Consider the following 19,728-nt stretch of genomic DNA (forward strand, 5'->3'; position numbering starts at 1 on the left):
GCCTGGTTCCTACATTGTTGTCTTTTTGGCGCCAGGTGAAGAGTTTATTTTCCCAGGCTTTTTTATCTCTTCAGTTTTAAAAATGGTGTTATTGTGTTTTTAGACCTTTGCACTGCTGCTGGCTTTTTATCTTGATTATTACTTTGCTTTTATTCTGTTTCAAATTTATGGTTTTATATTAGGTTTTACTGCGTTATTGCGTTTTATGGTTTTAAGTTTTGTCTTTGTAAACCACCCAGAGCCCTTTGGCTAATGGGTGCTCCAGCAATGTAATAAAATACATAAAAGTCCAACACATAGCTGGCTGGGGCATTTATGGGAGTTGTAGTCCAACACATGCCAGCAAGGTTATGCTCAAAATCCTACAAGCTAGGCTTCAGCAGTATGCGAACTGAGAACTACCAGAAGTACAAGCTGGGTTTAGAAGAGGCAGAGGAACTAGAGATCAAATCGCCAACATTCGCTGCATCATGGAGAAAGCAAGAGAATTCCAGAAAAACGTCTCTTTCTGCTTCACTGACTACGCTAAAGCCTTTGATTGTGTGGATCACAACAAACTGTGGCAAATTCTGAAAGGGATGGGAGTAGCAGACCACCTTACCTGTCTCCTGAGAAACCTGTACGAGGGTCAAGAAGCAACAGTAAGAACCAGACATGAAACAACCGATTGGTTCAAAATTGGGAAAGGGGTACGACAAGGCTGCTTATTTAACTTATATGCAGAGTACATCATGAGAAACGCCGGGTTGGATGAATCACAGGTCGGAATTAAGATTGCTGGGAGAATGATCAACAACCTCAGATAAGCAGATGATACCACCCTAATGGCAGAAAGCGAAGAGGATCTCAAGAGCCTCTTGTTGAGGGTGAAAGTGGAGAGTGCAAAAGCTGGCTTGAAACTCAACATTAAAAAAACGAAGATCATAGCATCTGGCCCCATCACTTCCTGGCATATGGAAGGGGAAGAAATGGAAGCAGTGACAGATTTTACTTTCTTGGGCTCCAAGATCACCGCAGACGGTGACTGTAGCCATGAAATTAAAAGACGCTTGCTCCTTGGGAGGAAAGCTATGGCCAACCTAGACAGCTTAGTAAGAAGCAGAGACATCACCTTGCCGACAAAGGTCCGTCTAATCAAAGCTATGGTTTTCCCAGTAGCAACGTATGGCTGTGAGAGCTGGACTATAAGGAAGGCTGAGCGCCGAAGAATTGATGCTTTCGAACTGTGGTGCTGGAGAAGACTCTTACGAGTCCCCTGGACTGCAAGGAGGTCCAATCAGTCCATCCTAAAGGAAATCAACCCTGAGTGCTCATTGGAAGGACAGATCCTGAAGCTGAAGCTCAAATATTTTGGCCGCCTAATGCGAAGAGAAAACTCTCTGGAAAAGACCCTGATGCTGGGAAAGACTGAAGGCAAAAGGAGAAGGGGACGGCAGAGGATGAGATGGCTAGATAGCATCACGGATGCAATGAATATGAACTTGAGCACGCTGCGGGAGAGAGCGGAGGACAGGAAGGCCGGGCGTGCGATGGTCCATGGGGTCACGAAGAGTCGGACACGACTGAACAACAACAATCCAACACATAGCTGGCTGGGGGATTATGGCTGGTGTAGTCCAACACATAGCTGGCTGGAGAAGTATGGGAGGTGTAGTCCATCACCTCTGGAGGGCACCAGGTTGGGGAAAGCTGTGTAATAGAGGGTGGGGAGCCTCCAGCCCCATCGGTCCCAGCCGGCATGGCCAGGGATCACGCAGGCTGCAGTCCACCGCCCAACCCTACCCGAGCCAGCCCCCGCCCCGCCCCGCCCCGCCCCGCCCGCCTCCAGCGCCGAGGGGTCTCCGCTCTTCGCGAGGCCGCTGCGGCTGCGGCCTCCGGCCGGCAGGTGGCGCTGCAGGGAGGGCGCGACGCTCCTCGCCCCGCTGCGGCTGCGACAGCGACAGCGGCTTCCTGGAACTGGCCCGGCGCGGCTGCCCGGCTGCCCGTCTGTCCCCGGCCTCCGCCGCGCGCCGCCGCCCGCCCGCCGCCCCGGAGTTCCCGCCGCGGGAGACGCCCAGAGCGACGCGGGCCATGGCCGAGTGGAGCCCCGCCCAGGTGGGGCGCCGGGGCTCGGGGACGGGGCGCCCAAGATGGAGGCGAGGCGGGCGAGGCGGGGAGGGGGCCGCGGCGGCAGCGGCGCGCTGCCTCGTCTCCCCTGCTGCTGCGGAGGCGGGCGGGCGCCTCGGCCGCCGCGGATCAGGCCCCGCTTCGGGCGGGCCGACGCGCCCCTCGGACTGGGGCCGGACGGCTCCCCCGCCCGCGGCCCGCTTGCGTCGCGTCGCGCTGCGCTGCGCTGCGCCGCGCTGGCGGGAGCCGCCGCCACAGGCGCCGTCGCGGAGCGGAGGCGGCTGCCGCGCGGTGAGGCGCCGCGGCCCGTCAGTGCGGGCGCAGGGCGCTGCCTCCGCGCCTGCTGCCCGCCAGCGCAGCGCTGCCTCCTCTCCGCCGCCCCCGCAGCGCTGATGTTCCCGCAGGGCCGAGGGGCTCCGCCAAGCCGCAGGCCGGCCCCGGGGCGAACGCTTCGCGCGTGGCGCGTTCGCTGCCTGCGTTGCTTCCGCGCGACTCGCGGCGGCATGAACGGCGCCCGCGCGATCTCCCCGCCGGGCCCTGCCCGCGCCCGCCTCGGCTGCCTCTGCGAGGCTGCTGCATCACGCGCCTTCAGACTTGCCTCGGGGCCCGAAATCTTTGCGCTGGACTCCTGATGAGTAGGTGTGATACTTGCCCTGCCAAACCTTAGCAAGGGAAGGCTGCCCAGGGCATTTAGTGCTGCCTCTTGCCCAAAGCAAGAGGCAGCACGAAACGCCTCTTTTGAACGCTCTTGCCTTGGAAATGGTTCCAAATTCCTTAAAGGCAGCTTCGTCTTCCACATCCCAGGGATTTTTGTCTAAAGTATCCCTGACAGAAGCCCACCAAGTGTTTTCTTGTAATCTTCAAGGGTGTGGGGTGTTGCAACCTGCTTAGGCATTCTATTCCATTGCTAGATTGCTCTTGGAGTTAGATTTTTCTAAAGGTTTAACCAAAATCTTCCTGTCTGTTACTTTAAACAGAAGATGAGAGGGGATGCAGGGCTGTTCCACCAGCCCTGCTTGGAAGTGTACTTACGTTTTTCCTCTTCCCTCCCCACCCTTGCTTCCTGGTGTGTCATGTCATTTTAGATTGTAAGGCTGCTGGTTGTTTTGCTGATTGATTGTAAGCTGTTCTGGGGGCCTTTTTTTGGCTGAGGAGCAGGATAAAATACTTTCAATAAATAAACCAGCCCTCCCCAACCTGATGCCCTCCAATGTGTTGGACTACAACTCCCAGCATTTCCCAGACAGCCATGCTGGCTGGGAGATGCTGGGAGTTGTAGTCCAACACATCTGGAGGGCACCAGGTCAGAGAAAGTTGCTTTTAGACCTATTGCATCTTGTCCCATCCTCCTTGGTGGATAGGGTTTACCTAAAAGTTTGCAGAACCTTCTCTCTAGTCTGTACATGACCAGGTTTATTTTCCTCCTCTGATTTGCCTTCATCATCCTCAGAATTCTTTCCTGGTTTCTCAGTAATCTATCTTGAATTGTGCCAGTGGAAACAGAAATGGGAAAGGAGTGGTAGCTTAGTAGTGTAGAGCACTTGCTTGATATGCAGAAGATCCCAGGTTCACCCCCACCCCCCCAATCTCCAGGTAGGAAGGACCTTGAGTAGCAGGGCTAGAGAGCACCTGCCAGTCAAGTAACACTGACCTAGATGGACTAATGGGCTGACTCGATAAAAGCTTGATATATTCAAATATTTGGCAAAGTGGTGGAACTTGATCTTAGATGAGGAAATTATACTTCTGCTGACGCAGTCTAGATGCCTTGCTCCAAGGCCTTCCTCTTGTTAGTCTTTTAACAGCCAAATACACAGCCTTACTTTTCCATTATAAAACCTATTCTTTATGAGTAATGAGTAGGCAGCCCACATTATAGAACCAAATGTGGCAGTTAAAAATTGAGAGTCTTAGCTTTCCTGTTTTTTTTTTAAAAAAAAATTCTAGACCTGTGGTTGCTAAGAGACATTTTGAAAATGTCATGGCACAAATCTGAAATGTTAGAAACAAGGAAGCAAATAAAATGCAGCCCAGGTATGTTAATTTCCTGCATCTATCAGAACTCCTATGCTCTTTAATGGTATTAGCACTTTTCAAGCACTGGCAAGGTTGTCCCTCTTGAGTGGATCAGTTTCCACGTAGGAATGTTGTAGAATGCGTGTGTGATATCCTTTGACAATTGGTTGGCTCTCTGAGCTTGAGCCTCCTTTGGGATAGATGCGTAGAGCATTCCTTCTGTTTGCACTGGCCACTGAGGGGGGGGTGGCCTTAAGCAACCAGGCAGTTGGGATTCTTAATTTTGTTTTGATCCGATTCGTTTTCATTCTATGCAGATATGATTTTCATTCTATTCGAAATGCTTTCCTCTTAGCATCTTTGTTGTGGCCCCTAAATCCAGATCTATTTCTGATATGGTCCTGAGTGCTAAAAAGCTTTCATAAGAAAATAAGAAGAGTCATGCTGGATCAGCCCAAGGGTTCATCTAGTTCAGCATTCTGTTGACACAGTGGCGAACCAGCTGCCCAGTGGAAACCTGCAAGCAGAACAGGAGTGCAACAGCACCCTCCTGCCCAAGTTCCCTAGCAACTGGTGTATGTAGGCATACTGCCTCTGAAACTGGTGGTAGCATTTCCTGTGCTCTCACTTCAAACATGCCACAGATGTGGTTGCCAGATGCCTGAGGAGAAAGATAATGACAGAGTTCTTTCTCTTTGTCCAGACTGAAGCTTTGGCCATCTTGGCTATGTGAGGAATCCGTTAGGGGTGGGCAAAATATAGTTCATGGACCACTGGCCCATTTCTGATGGAAAGATGACAGAAAGGGGGTTGATAAGGAGCAATTTTTGAAAGTAGTTCCTAACACATTTTGGCTTCCTTTATCTGCAGGATCTACATTGTATCCCTACAGATACAGACTATGGCATTAAAAAAATCAGAATGTTAACAAAGCCCCAAGAGAAAAACCCAGAAGTGTTACTCATGTCCATGTATAACTGTTGTAAACCTAAAAATTAATAAAGCGCCAAAAAGTCCGTTTTCCAAGACACGTCAGGAGTTGCTTGGGTAATAAAGTGCCCAGTGGCCGTCTCTCTTGCATCTTTGCTGCTGTTGGTGCCACTTCACTGTTTGCCATTTCTGTGGACCACCTCGTGCTTGCTTGATCCTGGGATTTTTGCAAAGAATGCTGGGACCAAGCGGGTCCTCTGCTTGATCCAAAAAGGCCTTCATCATGTCCTTAAGTAAGATAACATTTCTGGATAATTTAATGCAACTTATTTATTTTATTTGTTTTATTGAACCGTTATCTCCAAGGCACAAATTAGCACATAATATAAAAACTGCCCAAACTAATAAAAACAGTGACATTCCAGCTAACAATGGATTTAACGGAAGCAGCATTCAGTTGTCATACAAAACTGTCAGCCCATCCCAAAGCCCTTGGGCTTGCACCTCAAGGTCAACGAGGAAGGGGTAAGGCAGTCTTCTTTAGGGAGGGAGTGCTACAGTTTAAGTGACAGCACAGAAAAGGTCGTATCCTGCGCCACAAGATTGGTCTGTGCTCCTGCAGCCTGCACCAGCCAGCACCCAAGCAGCTGTACACAGAACCAGGCACTTGCTGGAAAGAAAAGATAGAAATGGCTTCTTGCGATGTAGCCTAGTGCAGAGTGCAATGGCTGATGGGTTGTTCTTGAATTGGGGGGTCCCAAATTAGGCAAGCCTGCACTTGTTTACTGAGTGAGGAAGCAGGAATGAACACCTGACTGTCCAACCACAACCCCAGGCCAACCTGGAGGGCCACAGAATCCTGTCACCTGTGACTTCGGTTAGCCACCCATGGCCTAAAACACCCTTCCTTGATCTGCCGCCTGCCAGAGGCTTTAGACTACAAACCCCATCAGCCCCAGCCAGCATGGCCAGTGGTCAAGGGTGATGGGAGTTGTAGTCTAAAACATCTGGAGGGCAACGTGTTATGGAAGGCTGGTCTAAAAAGTACAGCTTCTGCATGACATTGAAAACAGGATACTATGAGCTAATCAGCTGCCCATCACCAGATGATAAGTTTTTTCAGCTGCCCAGGACTTGAACAGTCAGCAGACCTGCTGAATGCAACACTGTGGTGAGATTTAAAGGAACCACAGTTGAATATTGCCCAATAAGTTATAGCTTCTGCAGCAGTGCCATACATTCCCCCCCCCCCCCCCCGGCCCAGCCTAATCTGCTTACCTACCTAATACTGTACCTGGAGCTGCTCCATCTTTCATGTAGTGCCCCATGATTGAAATTCCCATACGATCACACATTTGCTTCTCAGAAACAGGACTGTGTTATGATGGCCCAGGAGAGCCCCCAGGAGTGTTGAGCGGTGGCACAGAGCAGCCTTCCCCAACCTGATGCCCTCCTGATGTGTTAGACGACAGCTCCTAGCTTGCCCTAGCCAGCATGTTCTTTACTTTTGTTTTATTGAGTTTTAAACTTTTTAAGTTTTTAACATTATGTTTAATTAGTGTTGTTTTTATGGTCTTATGTTTTGTGGCCTGCCCACGGAGCTTCAGCAATAGGGCGGTATAGAAATGTAATAAGTAACAAATAAGTAAGCATTATATTTTACCCCCAGCATTGGAGCCAGTATGCCTGTGTACACCAGTTGCTGGGGACCATGGGCAGGAGGGTGCTGTGGCACTCATGTCCTGCTTGTGGGTTTCCTACAAGTAGCTGGTTGGCCACTGTGTGCACAGAATGCTGGACTAGATAGACCCTTGGTCAGATCCTTTTGCATTTATCTGTGCCTGCGCTACAGTTCTCTATTGGCTGGTAACTGTTGCTAGGGCCGTATGTGTGCAGCATTTGGCCTTAGGCACAGATTTCATTATCCTGCGCTTCTAGTCCTTATGGATTTGGAGGTCAGTTGAAACCTGATGAGGATTAGATGTCAGAGGTGGGCAAAGCAAGCTTTCCAGTGTTCAAGAGAGCTCAGCACTCTGCACGTCCTTCCCCCTCGGCCAGCAGGAGTGGAAGTATGCAGAATATACAGATATATCTTTTCTTGACACAGAAAAGGGCTACTCTCCCTCCCCTGCCCCACACTTTTAACCTTCAGCTCAGTGTTCATAATGGTCCTTAAGAAGTCAGGGCAGAGACGGCAGGGCGCTGCTGCTTGATCCCCAGACCATTCAGGAATGTGACTCCTTCCCCACTTCTCTCCTCGCCTGCAGGCTCTTCAGTGGGATGTGGAGCCCCAGCCCATGGCAGCCGCTCAGCCCCTCGGCATCCCCGAGCAAACGCCCATGGGGGACATGCTCCCCGAGACGGCGGAGCTCTCCCTGACTGTCGTGGCAGAAATCCAAGCGGTGGAGAGCAAGGTGGATTCTTATGCCGCGCAGCTCATGAGCCTGGAAGGGAGGATGGGAATGGCTGAGACGAAGCTGGATGGCTGCGAGAAGACGGCGGTTGAGTTTGGGAACCAGCTAGAGAGCAAGTGGGCTGCTCTGGGGACCCTGATCCAAGAGTATGGGCAGCTCCAGAGGAGGCTGGAGAACATGGAGAACCTGCTGAAGAACCGGAACTTCTGGATCCTCCGGCTCCCCCCAGGCTCCAGGGGGGAAACCCCCAAGGTCAGTGTGTGCTGGGAGACAGCGGCAGTGCTCGGCCAAGTAGTGAGCACAAATAGGCATGGCCATATCCACAAACTATGGCGTTGTGAAAGGCGTTGTAGAGATTCTGTGATCGGGGGCGAGGGGGGGCTCATTAATAGCGTTTTTCTTACAACATGGTGGGGCAGAATGTGTCCTGCATGCAGCCCACTCAGCCTTTTTTGCATCCCCCCCCCGCCACTGAATTGCTACTGAATTTCAGTGGCATTGGCAGTAAAAAAGCTGCCTTTTCACTTTAAAATAAAGTGTGCCAGGGAGCGGCGCGTGTACCAGCAGGACTTCTGGGAGTTTGTGTAAAAGGGAGTACACTCCCCATGCCCTGTGTTTTAAAGTGAAAAAGATGCTTTTTTGTCACCACTGAATTGCCGGCGAAATTTGGCAGTAGTGATTTTGGCAGCGGGGTGGTGGTGGTGGGGCTGGGCAGCCCCCACTGGGTTCCAAGTGTTGGAAATTTGCCCCCAGACCCTGCCTTATAGTTTCACTTCCTGGGTTAACACAGTTGTATGTATAAAATGGCAGTAAAATTAGCAATGAAATGAAACATCAAGAATAAATACATCCATTAAAAGCTCAGGAGAATAAAATTATCTTCAACTTGCTCCAGAAAGCTTATGATACCAGCTAGGAATCTCTGGAGAGAGCGTTCTATGACTAAGCGTTCTGCCACCACTGGAAAGGCCGTGCTTTTGGTCATCATCCACCTGGCCTCTAGAACGCATGTGTTTTATTTTTGTTTGCTTCCATTTATAGCCAACAACGGATGGTTCTTTACAGAATAGATGACAGGTCTCCTGCTCAGAGAGGCTTACAATCTAACGTTCTACTTGGGCGAGAACACAGAGAAAGGGGAGGGAGATTTTTGCAGGACAGATGGAAGGATGGGTATTATTTCATAAAGGGCTGGCTGGGGGTGCTGGGAGTTGTAGCCCAACACATTTTTTTAATACTGACCAATAGCCAAAGCTCTCTGGGCAGTTCACAAAGATTAGAATACATGATAAAGCATTGTATAAACCCTTTGAAAAGTCCTAAGGGGCAGTAAGGAAAAAAGAGCAGAGTTGCTTGAGGGAGCAGGTGTTGCAAAATTCACAGGCAGGGATGAATGTGGATGTGAGAGCAGGGAGACAAGGGATTGGCAAAGTTGTGGAGGGCTTTGAATTTTAAAGAGGAGGAGTCTGTGCAAGATCTGGGAGCAGAGAGGAAGCTGGTGTGGAGATGTCAGGGGGCGTGTCATGTGATCAGAGTGACAAGAGAGGTGGATGACTTGGATTTAAGATGGCAGTACCTGAGGTTCTTCCTCTGATCCAGATTTTAAAGTGTGGGCAAGTTTATTTGGGAGCAGGCAATCCTTCAGATGCCTTGGTGCCAAGCTGTCAAAAGCTTTATAAGTCAAACCCTTGAATTGTGCCCAGACACTAATTGGAAGCCAATGAAGGTGAGTTTTCCCCCTAATACTGGCAAGATGTGTTCAAGTGGCCCGTACCAGCGCATAATCTGGCTGCCTTAGTCTGAGGTGTTCAGCTGGCTTATTCTGAGATGACAACCCTTCAGCTCATTCTCATCTTCAGTTGTGTAGTCAAGGCTGATGGCCTTTGGCCATGCTCCCTGGGAATTTTGGGAGTTCCAGTTCCATACATCTGGAGGGTGCCATGTTAGGGAAGGCTGCTCTATTGTATGTGGATGGCTGTGGAGTGCAACCAGGTGGGAGTGATACCAGGGCCAATTCCCTGTCGCAAATAGATGAGTGGACTCTACTGTAAAGTGGGTTCGAAATTGGTAGTGTAACCAGATCCAAAGCCAGAGGCTTGGGTTTGGGACCGAGGCAGAGGAGCGGGGGTATGACTTCTCACTTTTTTTGTGATTGTAGGTCCCATTGCTGTTTGACGAAGCCTCCTGTAGCTTCTCTGAGCAGGAGTGGAGGAGTTTGGATGAAGGGCAGAAGGATCTCTACCGGCACATCATGAAGTGCAACTACAAGGCCGTGGTCTCCGTGGGTAAGGGCCTGCCTGGCGTGGACAGCAGAGCCTTCCTTCTGCACTTGGCCTCTAACGGCAGCTGGGCTGGCTATGTGGCCTGAGCTTCATTGCTGAAGCTACATAATCCAGACTGTGTGGTGCTCTGAGCACAGAACCGGGGCGTTGGACCCAGGACTCTGTCGTCTACCAAGGCAGGCCACTGATCTCTCTTGTGCAGTACTGTCCTGCTCTTCAGCAGGTCTCCAGCAGGAGTCTCTGCCATCCCAAATGGGGACGCCAGGGATCGACCCTGGGAAGGGGTGTATACAGACCAGATGCTCTTCCGCTGAGCTGTTATCAGGACCTCAGAAGAGCCCTGCTGGATCAGACCAAAGGTTCTTCTGGACCAGCATTCACACAGTGGCCAACCAGATGCCTCTGGGAGCCCACAAGCAGAAGACAAGTGCAACAGCACCTTCCTGCCCGTGTTCCCCAGCAACTGGAGTACATAGGCATACTGCGTCTGATGCTGGTGTTCGCATATAGCCATCAGGACTAGTAGCCATTGATCGCCTCCTCCTCCAGGAGAGGATATCTACTGTAACACGTGCTTAAAAAGCCAGTATTTTCCAATAACATGTGCAAGTAATCCAAGCTGCATGCAACAGGGGAAGGCATAGAACCTGTGTGGTCATTGGCCACATTTCCCTGGCAGAAAATTCTTTTCCAACTCAGATAGGCTGACCAGTCTAGTTCCCTTTATGTGAGCTAAAGCCACCCCCAGAGTCATTCCCAAGGGAAAGGGAAGTGGCACATGCCCACTCCCCCTAAGATCCTGCCTGGAGACCCCAGGAAAGAGCTGTGTGAGGGCGAGGAGGAAACCCAGTAGCCTTCATCCTGGGTTTTGGACAAAAGGAGAATCTTAACCCTGATAATATATGTTCTCTTCCCACCTGCAGATGCTGCTATTTCCAAACCTGATCTGCTCTCTAGGATGGAGCAAGCAGAAATTGCAGATCCGGGAGATCATGAGGAAAGAGAACTCCTTAAAGAGTCCACCCTGGGTGAGTAACTGAGCTGGCAACTATGAAGCCCGCTAGGGGTGTGTGTGTGTGTGTGTGTGTGTGAGAGAGAGAGAGAGAGAGAGAGAGAATGAGAGAGCACGTGACAGCACGTGACTGAGAGATTCTTCACAGCCATAAGCACTAGAAACTTGCTAGGTGTTGTTGTTTTTCCCCCAAGTGGAAGCAGACGTTCTCAGGATGTGGCATTCTGTACCCAAAGCAAAATATCCACGCTTTCCTTGAGTTTGTATGCAGCTGCTGAACACACTCAGCCCTTGAGTGGATGAAGGAGACAGATGACTCCAAGCGTCAGTGCAGGGGAGGAGGGCAGCATAACTTCTTCTCCTTGAATCGTCTCTGCTAGGATGCCCATTTGAAAACCTGCCTGGAATGTGGTGGTGGTGAGAGGTTGTTGTACCTTCTTCTTCTCCCCTTTAAACAGGCTCTCCAATTTCTGCCCTCAACGATAGTTCCTGGATGGAGCAGGAGGAGATGTCCCTTGTCAAAAGCATGGGGGACCTGGACGAGAGAGAAATCCCAGGAGACTCCGCGATGGGTACATTGGGCGGAGGGGATGGGGGGCGGGAAATCTGTATAATCAGACTGGGGGAAATGGGGGATACTCCTGCAGAAGAGGGGTGGAAGTGGGATGGAAAGGAGAATGCTGCTGGAGGATGAGATGGAGAGGCAACTTGCAATACAGCACTGAGCGTTTCTGAGTGGGGGAGTGGGGGATGTATCACACTGCTGTTGCTCCTGGGCTTCCCTTAGCTCTGATCAGAGATGTGAAGCCCCCTCCCAGGAAAAAATGGGGGGGTCATAGAATCATAGAATAGTAGGGTTGGAAGGGGCCTACAAGGCCATCGAGTCCAACCTCTTGCTCAATGCAGGAATCCAAGTCAGAGCATCCCTGACAGATGGCTGTCCAGCCTCGTCTTGAATGCCTCCAGTGTGGGAGAGCCCACCGCCTCCCTAGGTAATTGGTTCCATTGTCGTATTGCTCTAACAGTCAGGACGTTTTTCCTGATGTTCAACCGGAATGTGGCTTCCTGTAACTTGAGCCCATTATTCCATGTCCTGCACTCTGGGATGATCGAGAAGAGATCCTGGCCTTCATCTCTGTGACAACCTTTCAAGTACTTGAAGAGTGCTATCATATCTCCCCTCAGTCTTCTCTTCTCAAGGCTAAACATGCCCAGTTCTTTCAGTCTCTCTTCATAGGGCTTTGTTTCCAGTCCCCTGATCATCTTTGTTGCCCTCCTCTGAACCCTCTCCAGTTTGTCTGCATCCTTCTTAAAGTGTGGTGCCCAGAACTGGACACAGTACTCCAGATGAGGCCTAACCAGTGCCGAGTAGAGGGGAACTAGTACTTCCCGGGATTTGGAAGCTATGCTTCTATTAATGCAGCCCAAAATAGCATTCTGAGGTTCTGAGGAACATCTTTGTTTTTTCTGAAAAACTGAAAAGCTTTTGATTATTAAATATTTTCTTTTAGAATTTAAGACAAAGTATTTCTATATTGTTATCCAGCCTTTGCTCCTCCCCAAATGATTTCTAAAAACTATGCAATAAAAACACTTCTATAGAAAGACTAGAGATATGAAATGTCTGGAAATAAGGAAACCATGAGGAAAAATATTTTTTAATCCTGTCTGTAAGTTTCCCAGCATACATAGTTCTTCCATTCGTTATTAAAATTATTGATCTAAAGCATATTTTACTGATAGACTTTTATGCTCACTTTCCCAATACGTGAGTAGAGTCACCATTGTGCATTCTTCGCAAGAAATGTGCATTGTTGACAGCTTGGTTTTTGATCTGTAGAGTCCTGTGTTTCTGATGCTGTAGCAGTCATTTAATTTAGTTCTAGTCTATTCAGACAATGATTACAAATTTACTAACTGAGTTTACTTTTAAAATATAATGATAATTTTATGAGCAAACTAAGTCATACATAAAATAACATCAGGAACAAAAAGACTGTTTTTTGTTCCTAATGCTGCCCTCCCAAACCTGGTGCCCTCCAGATGTTTTGGACTACAGTGCCCAGCATTCCTTATCTTTGGCCATGCTGCCTGAGGCTGATGGGAGCTGAAGTCCAAAATATCTGGAGGGTACCACGTTGGGGAAGGCTGTCTTAAAGCAACAAGGTGATTTTAGAACTGTAAAGGGTGCTAAAAAATAACTATTGCTTATTTTTCAATTTTTCCAAGTTCTCAATTTTTTTTAAAAACGGAAAACGGGGTTTTTTCCCATGGCCTCAAAATTTCCAGAAACGTTACATCTCTAGCTCTGATCCAAGCCATCCATTATAGGAGGACTGGAAAGGTGTCGGGTCAGAGACCGCTCCCTTTCTCTCTTATCTCCTTCTGTGATTGTGCATGTAAAATTGGGCTCCTGGCAATGTGTGGGTCTGTGTGTGGTAAGAACTAGCACTCAGATCTACAAGGGTGGCAGAGGGAAATGGGACTGGGAGTCCTCAGGCATGGGTAGGTATGGGATTTTTCACAACAGCCCTGTGAGGTAGGTTAGACTGAGAGAGAATGGGCAGTATCAAAGCCTGCCCATGTACCAGTCGGACCCATCGCTAGTACAATGGAGAGCAAGAGGTTCTAAAAGCAGCCCGAAATGAGTGGAAATGCTTGTTTCTGGAATGGGGCAGGTCAGCAGTGCTTGTAGATGAAAGCTCTGCTGACCTGTCCTGACCCAGAAACAAGCCTTTCCGCTTGCTTTTGCGGTGGCTTTTTGAACCGTTGGCTTTCTGCTGCATGGGCAGTGGGTCCTGCTTGTGCGGCAGATCGAGCAGGAGTGGAGGGGCAATATTGGATACTGCCCAGTGACTGGCCCAGAGTCACCCAGTGTGTGGGGATTTGCACCCTGATCTTCTCAGATGCTCATTGCACCAGGCTGGTTCTCCATGCAGTGTGCTCGTGGGACCTCTTCCTGGCACAGAATATGACCAGGTCAGCTGAGAGCCTAGGATCTTGAGCTGCACTTGTGATGGAGGGAGGCACACAGATGTGCCCCAGGAGTATTCCCTCTGGGAAAACTTGTCTGGCAGTGGGTTTTTCTCATGCCTGTCACCTGACTTGAGTGCCCTGTTCAGGGTCAGGAAGGCATTCCCCAAATTCAGAATGATGGGACCCCAGCTGAGAGACCAAGTCTGTAGTGAGTGTTCTGGCATATTGGCTGGAGTCCTTTGGAGCTGTCTGCTCCGCAGTGAATCTGCTCTTTCTATGCGGTGTGGATTAGCAGTGTGTGTGTGTGTGGGGGGGGCACTGTGTAGATGGCCCTTTCCACAGCAGGGCGGCTTTTTGGTGCCTTCCTCCTCTGTTGTCCCACATGCCATCAACATGCCTGTTTTTCTGTCTTTTTGCCAGATGCTCCCCAGCTCCTGGAGGAAGATCCTGAAAACTTGGAGCTGCCTGGCATGTTCCCCAGAAAATGGACGGAGGTTTTCCAGGGCCCAGGCGAGGAGCTGCTCTGCGAAAGCCAGCCCATCACAGTTGCCCCCCCAAGGAAGCCTCCAGGGGGCAGCCTGCGACGCTCTGCCCGCTGTGTGGCTGACACACGGAAAGAGGGCTCCCTGGCCTCCTCTGTGGAAGCTCACACCGGCCCATACATCTGCTGTGAATGTGGGGAAGGCTTCCTGGACAAGCAGCTCTTCTCCACCCACCAAAAGAGCCATGGTGGAGGGGGCACCTACCCTGCGATGGACCCTGGGGGAGGCCTGAAGCCGAAGCCCCATCCCATTGCGCTCCAGAGAGCCCCGACGCCAGCCCGGGCCAAAGCCCCAAAGCGGCCAGAGCCCCAGCGGAGCTCTGGGCTCAAACCCGGTGCTGGGAAGCGCCCGGGCAACCACATGGTGGAGAGGCCCTACACCTGTACCCAGTGCAAGGAGAGCTTTAAGCTGGAGGTGAGCCTGGTCCTCCACCAGAAGCTCCACACGGGGAAAGGCGACGGGCCGCTGACCTGCACCTACTGCGGCAAAGACTTCCGCGACCTCTCCAAGGCTGTCCGCCACCAGCGGATCCACACGGGTGAGAGGCCCTACCAGTGCACGGAGTGCGGCAAGAGCTTCATCCGGCGGGATCACCTCCTCAAGCACTGGCGCGTCCACACGGGCGAGACGCCCTACCAGTGCGCCACCTGCGGGAAGAACTTCCGCTACAAGGAGTCACTGAACTGCCACCAGAAGATCCACACCCGCAACCCAGCTGCACACCATCTTGCCCTTGCGACGCCGGCCGGCCTGGTGGGCTTGAAGCAAGAGCAGCCGTAGCGTCCCTTGTGCTTGCGCTGAAGTGGGCCGTGCCCAGCATGCTGAAGAGCGGGCCGGTGTGCCCCCAGGTGCCCCAGGGCATGCTGGGGCCTGGGGGTGGGGCTCCTCTTTGCTGACTGTTAGAGCATTGCTTGCCCCTGTGCTGTGCGAGGGGCTCGCATGAGGTCAAGTCGTAAGCTAAGTCCTGCTTCTGGCTGGGTAGAATGCTGATTGCACTTGGGCGGGCCTTCGTGGCATTTCTGTTGGCCTGTCCATGCCTGTGTCTGTTCCATTCCATGGAGAACCGACCTGGCGGGTGTGTGTGTGTGTGTGTGTGTGTGTGTGTGTGTGTGTGAAGGGGAGACACCCTTCAGCAAGTATTCACTGCTTCTTCCTCATGCACACACAGGGCCCCCAAATCTCCCATTCACTTTTCTGCTTCATCTTATTGCTGTGTGAGCCCACCTTGAGGCGGATGTTCACACAACACATGCACGCACACACGAACCACACAGCAAGGGTCCGGCGTTGGGAAGGTGGACGTGCAAGCCTGCAGTGTATAAATTCGTCTCTCCCGGGATCCTGCCCAGAGGGCCCCTAGTTGGAATTCTGGCCCTGTGAAGCACCTTCATGGAGCTGAAATCAAAACCATCCTTTTTCCAGTTAATTGTTGTTAGTAAAGGTGTGCGTTTTTGTTTCTTAATTTTTAAACTGTGTTTGATTACACTCCCAGGTCATGTGTACAAGTGAGAGCAGCTTCAACCAGACTCCATATCCGGTTGGTTCTGGTTGTTATAATCCAATGCCCAGAGCTCTTGTAGTGTTGTTTCACTGTGTGAAGTTGCAGCAGGACTTGCCGCCTGTACCATAGCGCCCCAGTTCTCCCACACTCCAATGTGTCGGAGAACTGCCCCCCCGCCTTGTCGTCTTGTTGTTGCTGTTACTCTTCTTTTTTTTTTTTACAAAACGCATCTTTGTAAATATTGGTTGAATTATATATGAATTTCAGTGTTGTTGAGCTAAATGTTAGTTGAGGTGACTGTAACAAACCAGCTTTTTCTCTGTGTGATGTCAGGTGTTTGGTCTGTGGCTGCGTGTGTTTTTTGTAACACCTTCTTTTGCAAAATCTGTCAATACAAGTGTGTCTCTTCTGAAGCCTCATCGTCTCTCGGTAGCTCATGAAACAGCCTCACCGAAGCAGCTCTCGATTGGACATGGGGGAATTTGTCCTGGGAGCGTCCCGTGTGGGCAAGACTGTTTCCTGGCTTTTAAAGCCTTGGCAGGGATGCCAGCCAGGTGGGCTGAATGCCAGGGTCCTGGGGCATAAAGAGGAGGCCTCAGACGAAGGCTGTGGCAGAGTGTGGGTTGGTCTTGAACCCAGGTAGCCTGGCTGCCCTTTCAGTGTTCCCCAAGCACTGTGGATGATGCTGCTTTCATCACACAGATTGTGATCCTGGCCAGGCAGCCTTTTGAGGCAAGGAACTGTGTTGTTGGCCCCCCCTCACTGCAGCTGTGCTGGGAATGAACCATCAGACAAGCAGCTTCCAAAGGTGCTATTGCAATGGAAAGGGACTCCCAGGAAATGGAAAGAGAGGGAGCTGGATCATGACTCCCAGTCAAGTTTTTTTACTGCTGTCTGTTCACTCAGAGCAAGGCCTGATGGATGGGTAGGACATGGAATAAAGAAAAGTCTTAAGTCTGCAGGCCAGCTGGGGGGATGGCCTGCTTCCTCTCTGCTCACCGTATCTCCCCTTGCAGGGGGCAGGGGGGAGGAATGCTTCTCTTTGCATTCAGGTTTGCGCCGTAAGTTGTGCAAGCCTAACAGTCGTTGAATTTCCATCCCTGTGCAGTTGTGAAAACTGTAGTACCTTAAATGTTTTTATTGTCCCTTCCGGTTTCTTTTCCTCACCTTATCTAGCTCTTTTCTCCCCAAGTGTGCTGCAGAGATAATGGTATTCCTGCCAGCTTCTGTTACAGAATCCATGTGGTTCTCTCTTCCTGGTGCCAACCCGTGGTCCAGACACTGCAGTACTTTCCACCTGGCCCAATCAAGTCGGAGACAGGGCCTTCCTCAACTGAAGACTAGCCTGAGAGGCTGGGCTAGGAGGCATCTCTCCCTTCCTTCCTAAGGCCAGATTTGCTCCTGCCTCTGCAGTGTTTGGAAGCAGGTTATCTGGGTCTGCCACTTAGAGCAGGCCTGAAGGAAGCCTAAACAGGAAAGAGGTGCTTACTTCAGTGGGTTCCCATCGCCGCCGTTTGGCTTCCCCACGTAGGCCTTTTGAGGCCTAGAATAAATCAGTGGGGCTTGCCATTTCCTCTCCCCCGGACAGATCAGTCTCCATAGTTGGGAGATGACTTAGGGCTTCGGTTGTCCACTGGGGACAGCGCAGGAGTGATTGAAGCAGAACTTTAGGCCACCAGTTGCAGCTGCCCAGCCCCCCTGCGTCAGATGCTCAGCCCTGAAGAACTCTTGAGTCCTGCAGGATGCTTGCAACAGCCTATTAATATGGCCACCTCATGTGGGAGGTGCACCAGCACTGTTCTGGCTTCCCACAGGCCATAGGACTGCAAGGGAAAATGAACGGAGCTACTGGAACAGGCTGAGGTGTGTGTGTGTGTGTGGGGGGGCTTTGCTTCAGCCCAATATAGTGAGGATGTAACCGCATCATTCCTATCACTACCTTTGGGAACAAACCTCACCTTGCTAGCTGCTCTTGTTTGGCAGGCAGCGGAGCCCCGGGGTCCCCCCGGTGGAGTCTTGTCTAACCATACTCCCGTTGTATTGCTTACTAGGCATTAGGGATGGCCGTGAATTTCTCCACGAATCTCGGGAATCCCCCGAAATTGTTGGTGAAATCCCCCCCCCCCCCAGGATGGGACTTACCTCCCTCGGATGTCCCTCTCGGCGGCGGGTCCCGGTGGTGCTTTGGCGGGGGCGGGGGCAGCGGCCAGTCTTCCGACTGGCTGCCGCCGCCGCCATTACAAGGTGAATGAAAAAAAAAAACACCTGTGATAGGCTACGTAATGATTAACGTAGCCTGTCACGGCTGACTTTGGAAATCTAGCCGTGATAGGCCACATTAATCGTTACGTAGCCTATCACGGGTGGTTTTTTTTTTTCATTTTTTTATTTCGCGGCCGGGGAGACGGGGCGCTTCTCCCCGGCCTGAATTTCAGCCGGGCGAGGCGGGGCGCCTCCCCCCCCCCAGCCTGAACTTCGGGGGGAGAACCGAAGCGCCTCCCCCCCACCGCGAAGCAAGTTGCGGGACCAGGTAAGTGACTTTCGTACATCACTACTAGGCATGGACCCTAAGAAATCAGCTTTTAAAAGGCTTTACTTGCTTAAGACAAACACTCCTGCACCGCAGAAATGGCTGGGCAACAATCTGATGAAGAGATCTCCAGGTCACCAATCTTTCCATAGGATCACAGTCCATAGTTTTTATGCCTTAGGTGCCCAGACCCAGGGCTGCCACCCCGCTTGTCCTGGTTTTTAAACACATTTTTACTAAATTGTGGGACAGGCCAAATAAGATACCTCCATATAGCAAAGTCCTGCTAGATTTCTACTCCTACGTCTATGACTGCAAAGGATTCACATTCCCGGAGGTACAACAGCTGCCTCCCTTAATTTCCTAGAGGACACCTCATCCTGTTGTCTGATGGGCCCTTTGGTGCTGTCTGCTACACGGGTAGCCGTGGTGGCGGTGCCCAGGAGATCTTTGATTTTGCAGCTGCGATGAGCCTGCAACAACAGAGGCTGACTTTACGTCTGCCAGGTTTGAAAGACATGTGAGAGTGTGTGTGTTTATTTAACCAATTTATATGCTGCTTACCATATCAAAAGATCTCTCTAAGCAGTTCACAGGAACAGATTAAAACACATCCTAATGAATACAGCAACCCAGTTAAAACATCCTAAAACGTTTTTGTTACCAAAATGCAAAGCACAATACTTAGTAAGCCTAACTGGGCAGCACAATCATTTGGGGAAGGCCTGGGTGAAGAGATAGGTCTTTAACAGGCGCCTAAAATGCACCACAGCCAGCACCTCCTGAATACCGGGGGAAGGTCATTCCATGCAGTGGGTGCCACCATGGAGAAGGCCTATTTCCAGGCTGCTGCGAGATGGCAATCTGCACGTCATGGTACAATCAGCAAGGCCTCCTCCAGCGAGGCCTCCTTAATGGTCGCACAGGTCTGTATCAGGGAAGGTGACCTGGTCCCAAGCTGTTGGGCTTTCCAGGTGCTCCACTCAGCATCCTGGCTGCTGCATTCTGCACCAGCTGCAGCTTCCGGACCAAGCTTCCTAAGACTCTGAGCACCATGTCCCTTTTATTCTTTGCTCCAAAGAGAATCTGCCTTTGCTGGTTTCTCATTCTCAAGTAGTATAGAGAAGCTAGAGCGATCCTATACCTCCAGGGTCAACAGATTTCTTTGGAGTCTGCTGCATCAAGATGGAGGTTCTGAATTCCATTCTCTCTGTGGCTTTGGGCAAATGCCTTTCATCCTTCAACCTCAGAGATGCCTATCTTCACCTTCCCTTCCGACCAGCTCACCACCATTTCTTGTGGCATACTTACTGGCACTATCAAGGTGTGCTCTGCCCTTTGGCTTAGCCACATCATCCAGATCTTTCACTGAGGCCCTAGGGATGGCAGTTGCGGATCTCAGATGACAGGGTATACAAG

General features: G+C 50.9%; 1 protein-coding gene across 6 annotated transcripts; it reads left to right on the plus strand.

The window, feature by feature from the left end:
* The first annotated feature begins 1,887 nt into the window (after positions 1–1,887).
* Positions 1,888–18,024, plus strand: LOC146345312 (zinc finger protein 783-like). 6 transcript variants are annotated; one of them, XM_084859658.1, is made up of 7 exons: positions 1,888–2,745; positions 4,993–5,345; positions 7,320–7,718; positions 9,625–9,751; positions 10,672–10,776; positions 11,219–11,332; positions 14,157–18,024. In XM_084859658.1, the coding sequence occupies exons 3-7, from the start codon at positions 7,350–7,352 to the stop codon at positions 15,056–15,058; spliced, it is 1,617 nt and encodes a 538-aa protein (XP_084715784.1). In that variant the 5' UTR covers positions 1,888–2,745; positions 4,993–5,345; positions 7,320–7,349; the 3' UTR covers positions 15,059–18,024. The 6 variants fall into 6 exon arrangements, with proteins under 6 accessions (XP_084715784.1, XP_084715783.1, XP_084715785.1 ...); XM_084859657.1 differs by having other exon boundaries at positions 1,888–2,741; XM_084859659.1 differs by having other exon boundaries at positions 1,888–2,094.
* Positions 18,025–19,728: the final 1,704 nt, after the last annotated feature.

Source organism: Heloderma suspectum, chromosome 5 (assembly GCF_057233095.1).
Source record: "Heloderma suspectum isolate Gila_16-S chromosome 5, 16-S_ref, whole genome shotgun sequence".
Classification (NCBI taxonomy): domain Eukaryota; kingdom Metazoa; phylum Chordata; class Lepidosauria; order Squamata; family Helodermatidae; genus Heloderma; species Heloderma suspectum.

What these genes read in the sequence shown, in the direction of transcription:
- LOC146345312 (XM_084859656.1), top strand. Translation starts at nt 2,071, where the DNA reads ATGGCCGAGTGGAGCCCCGCCCAG. An exon ending in CCAGGGGGGAAACCCCCAAG is followed by an intron (nt 7,719 to 9,624) that starts GTCAGTGTGTGC and finishes TTGTGATTGTAG; the next exon opens with GTCCCATTGCTGTTTGACGA. An exon ending in CCCAGGAGACTCCGCGATGG is followed by an intron (nt 11,333 to 14,156) that starts GTACATTGGGCG and finishes TCTTTTTGCCAG; the next exon opens with ATGCTCCCCAGCTCCTGGAG.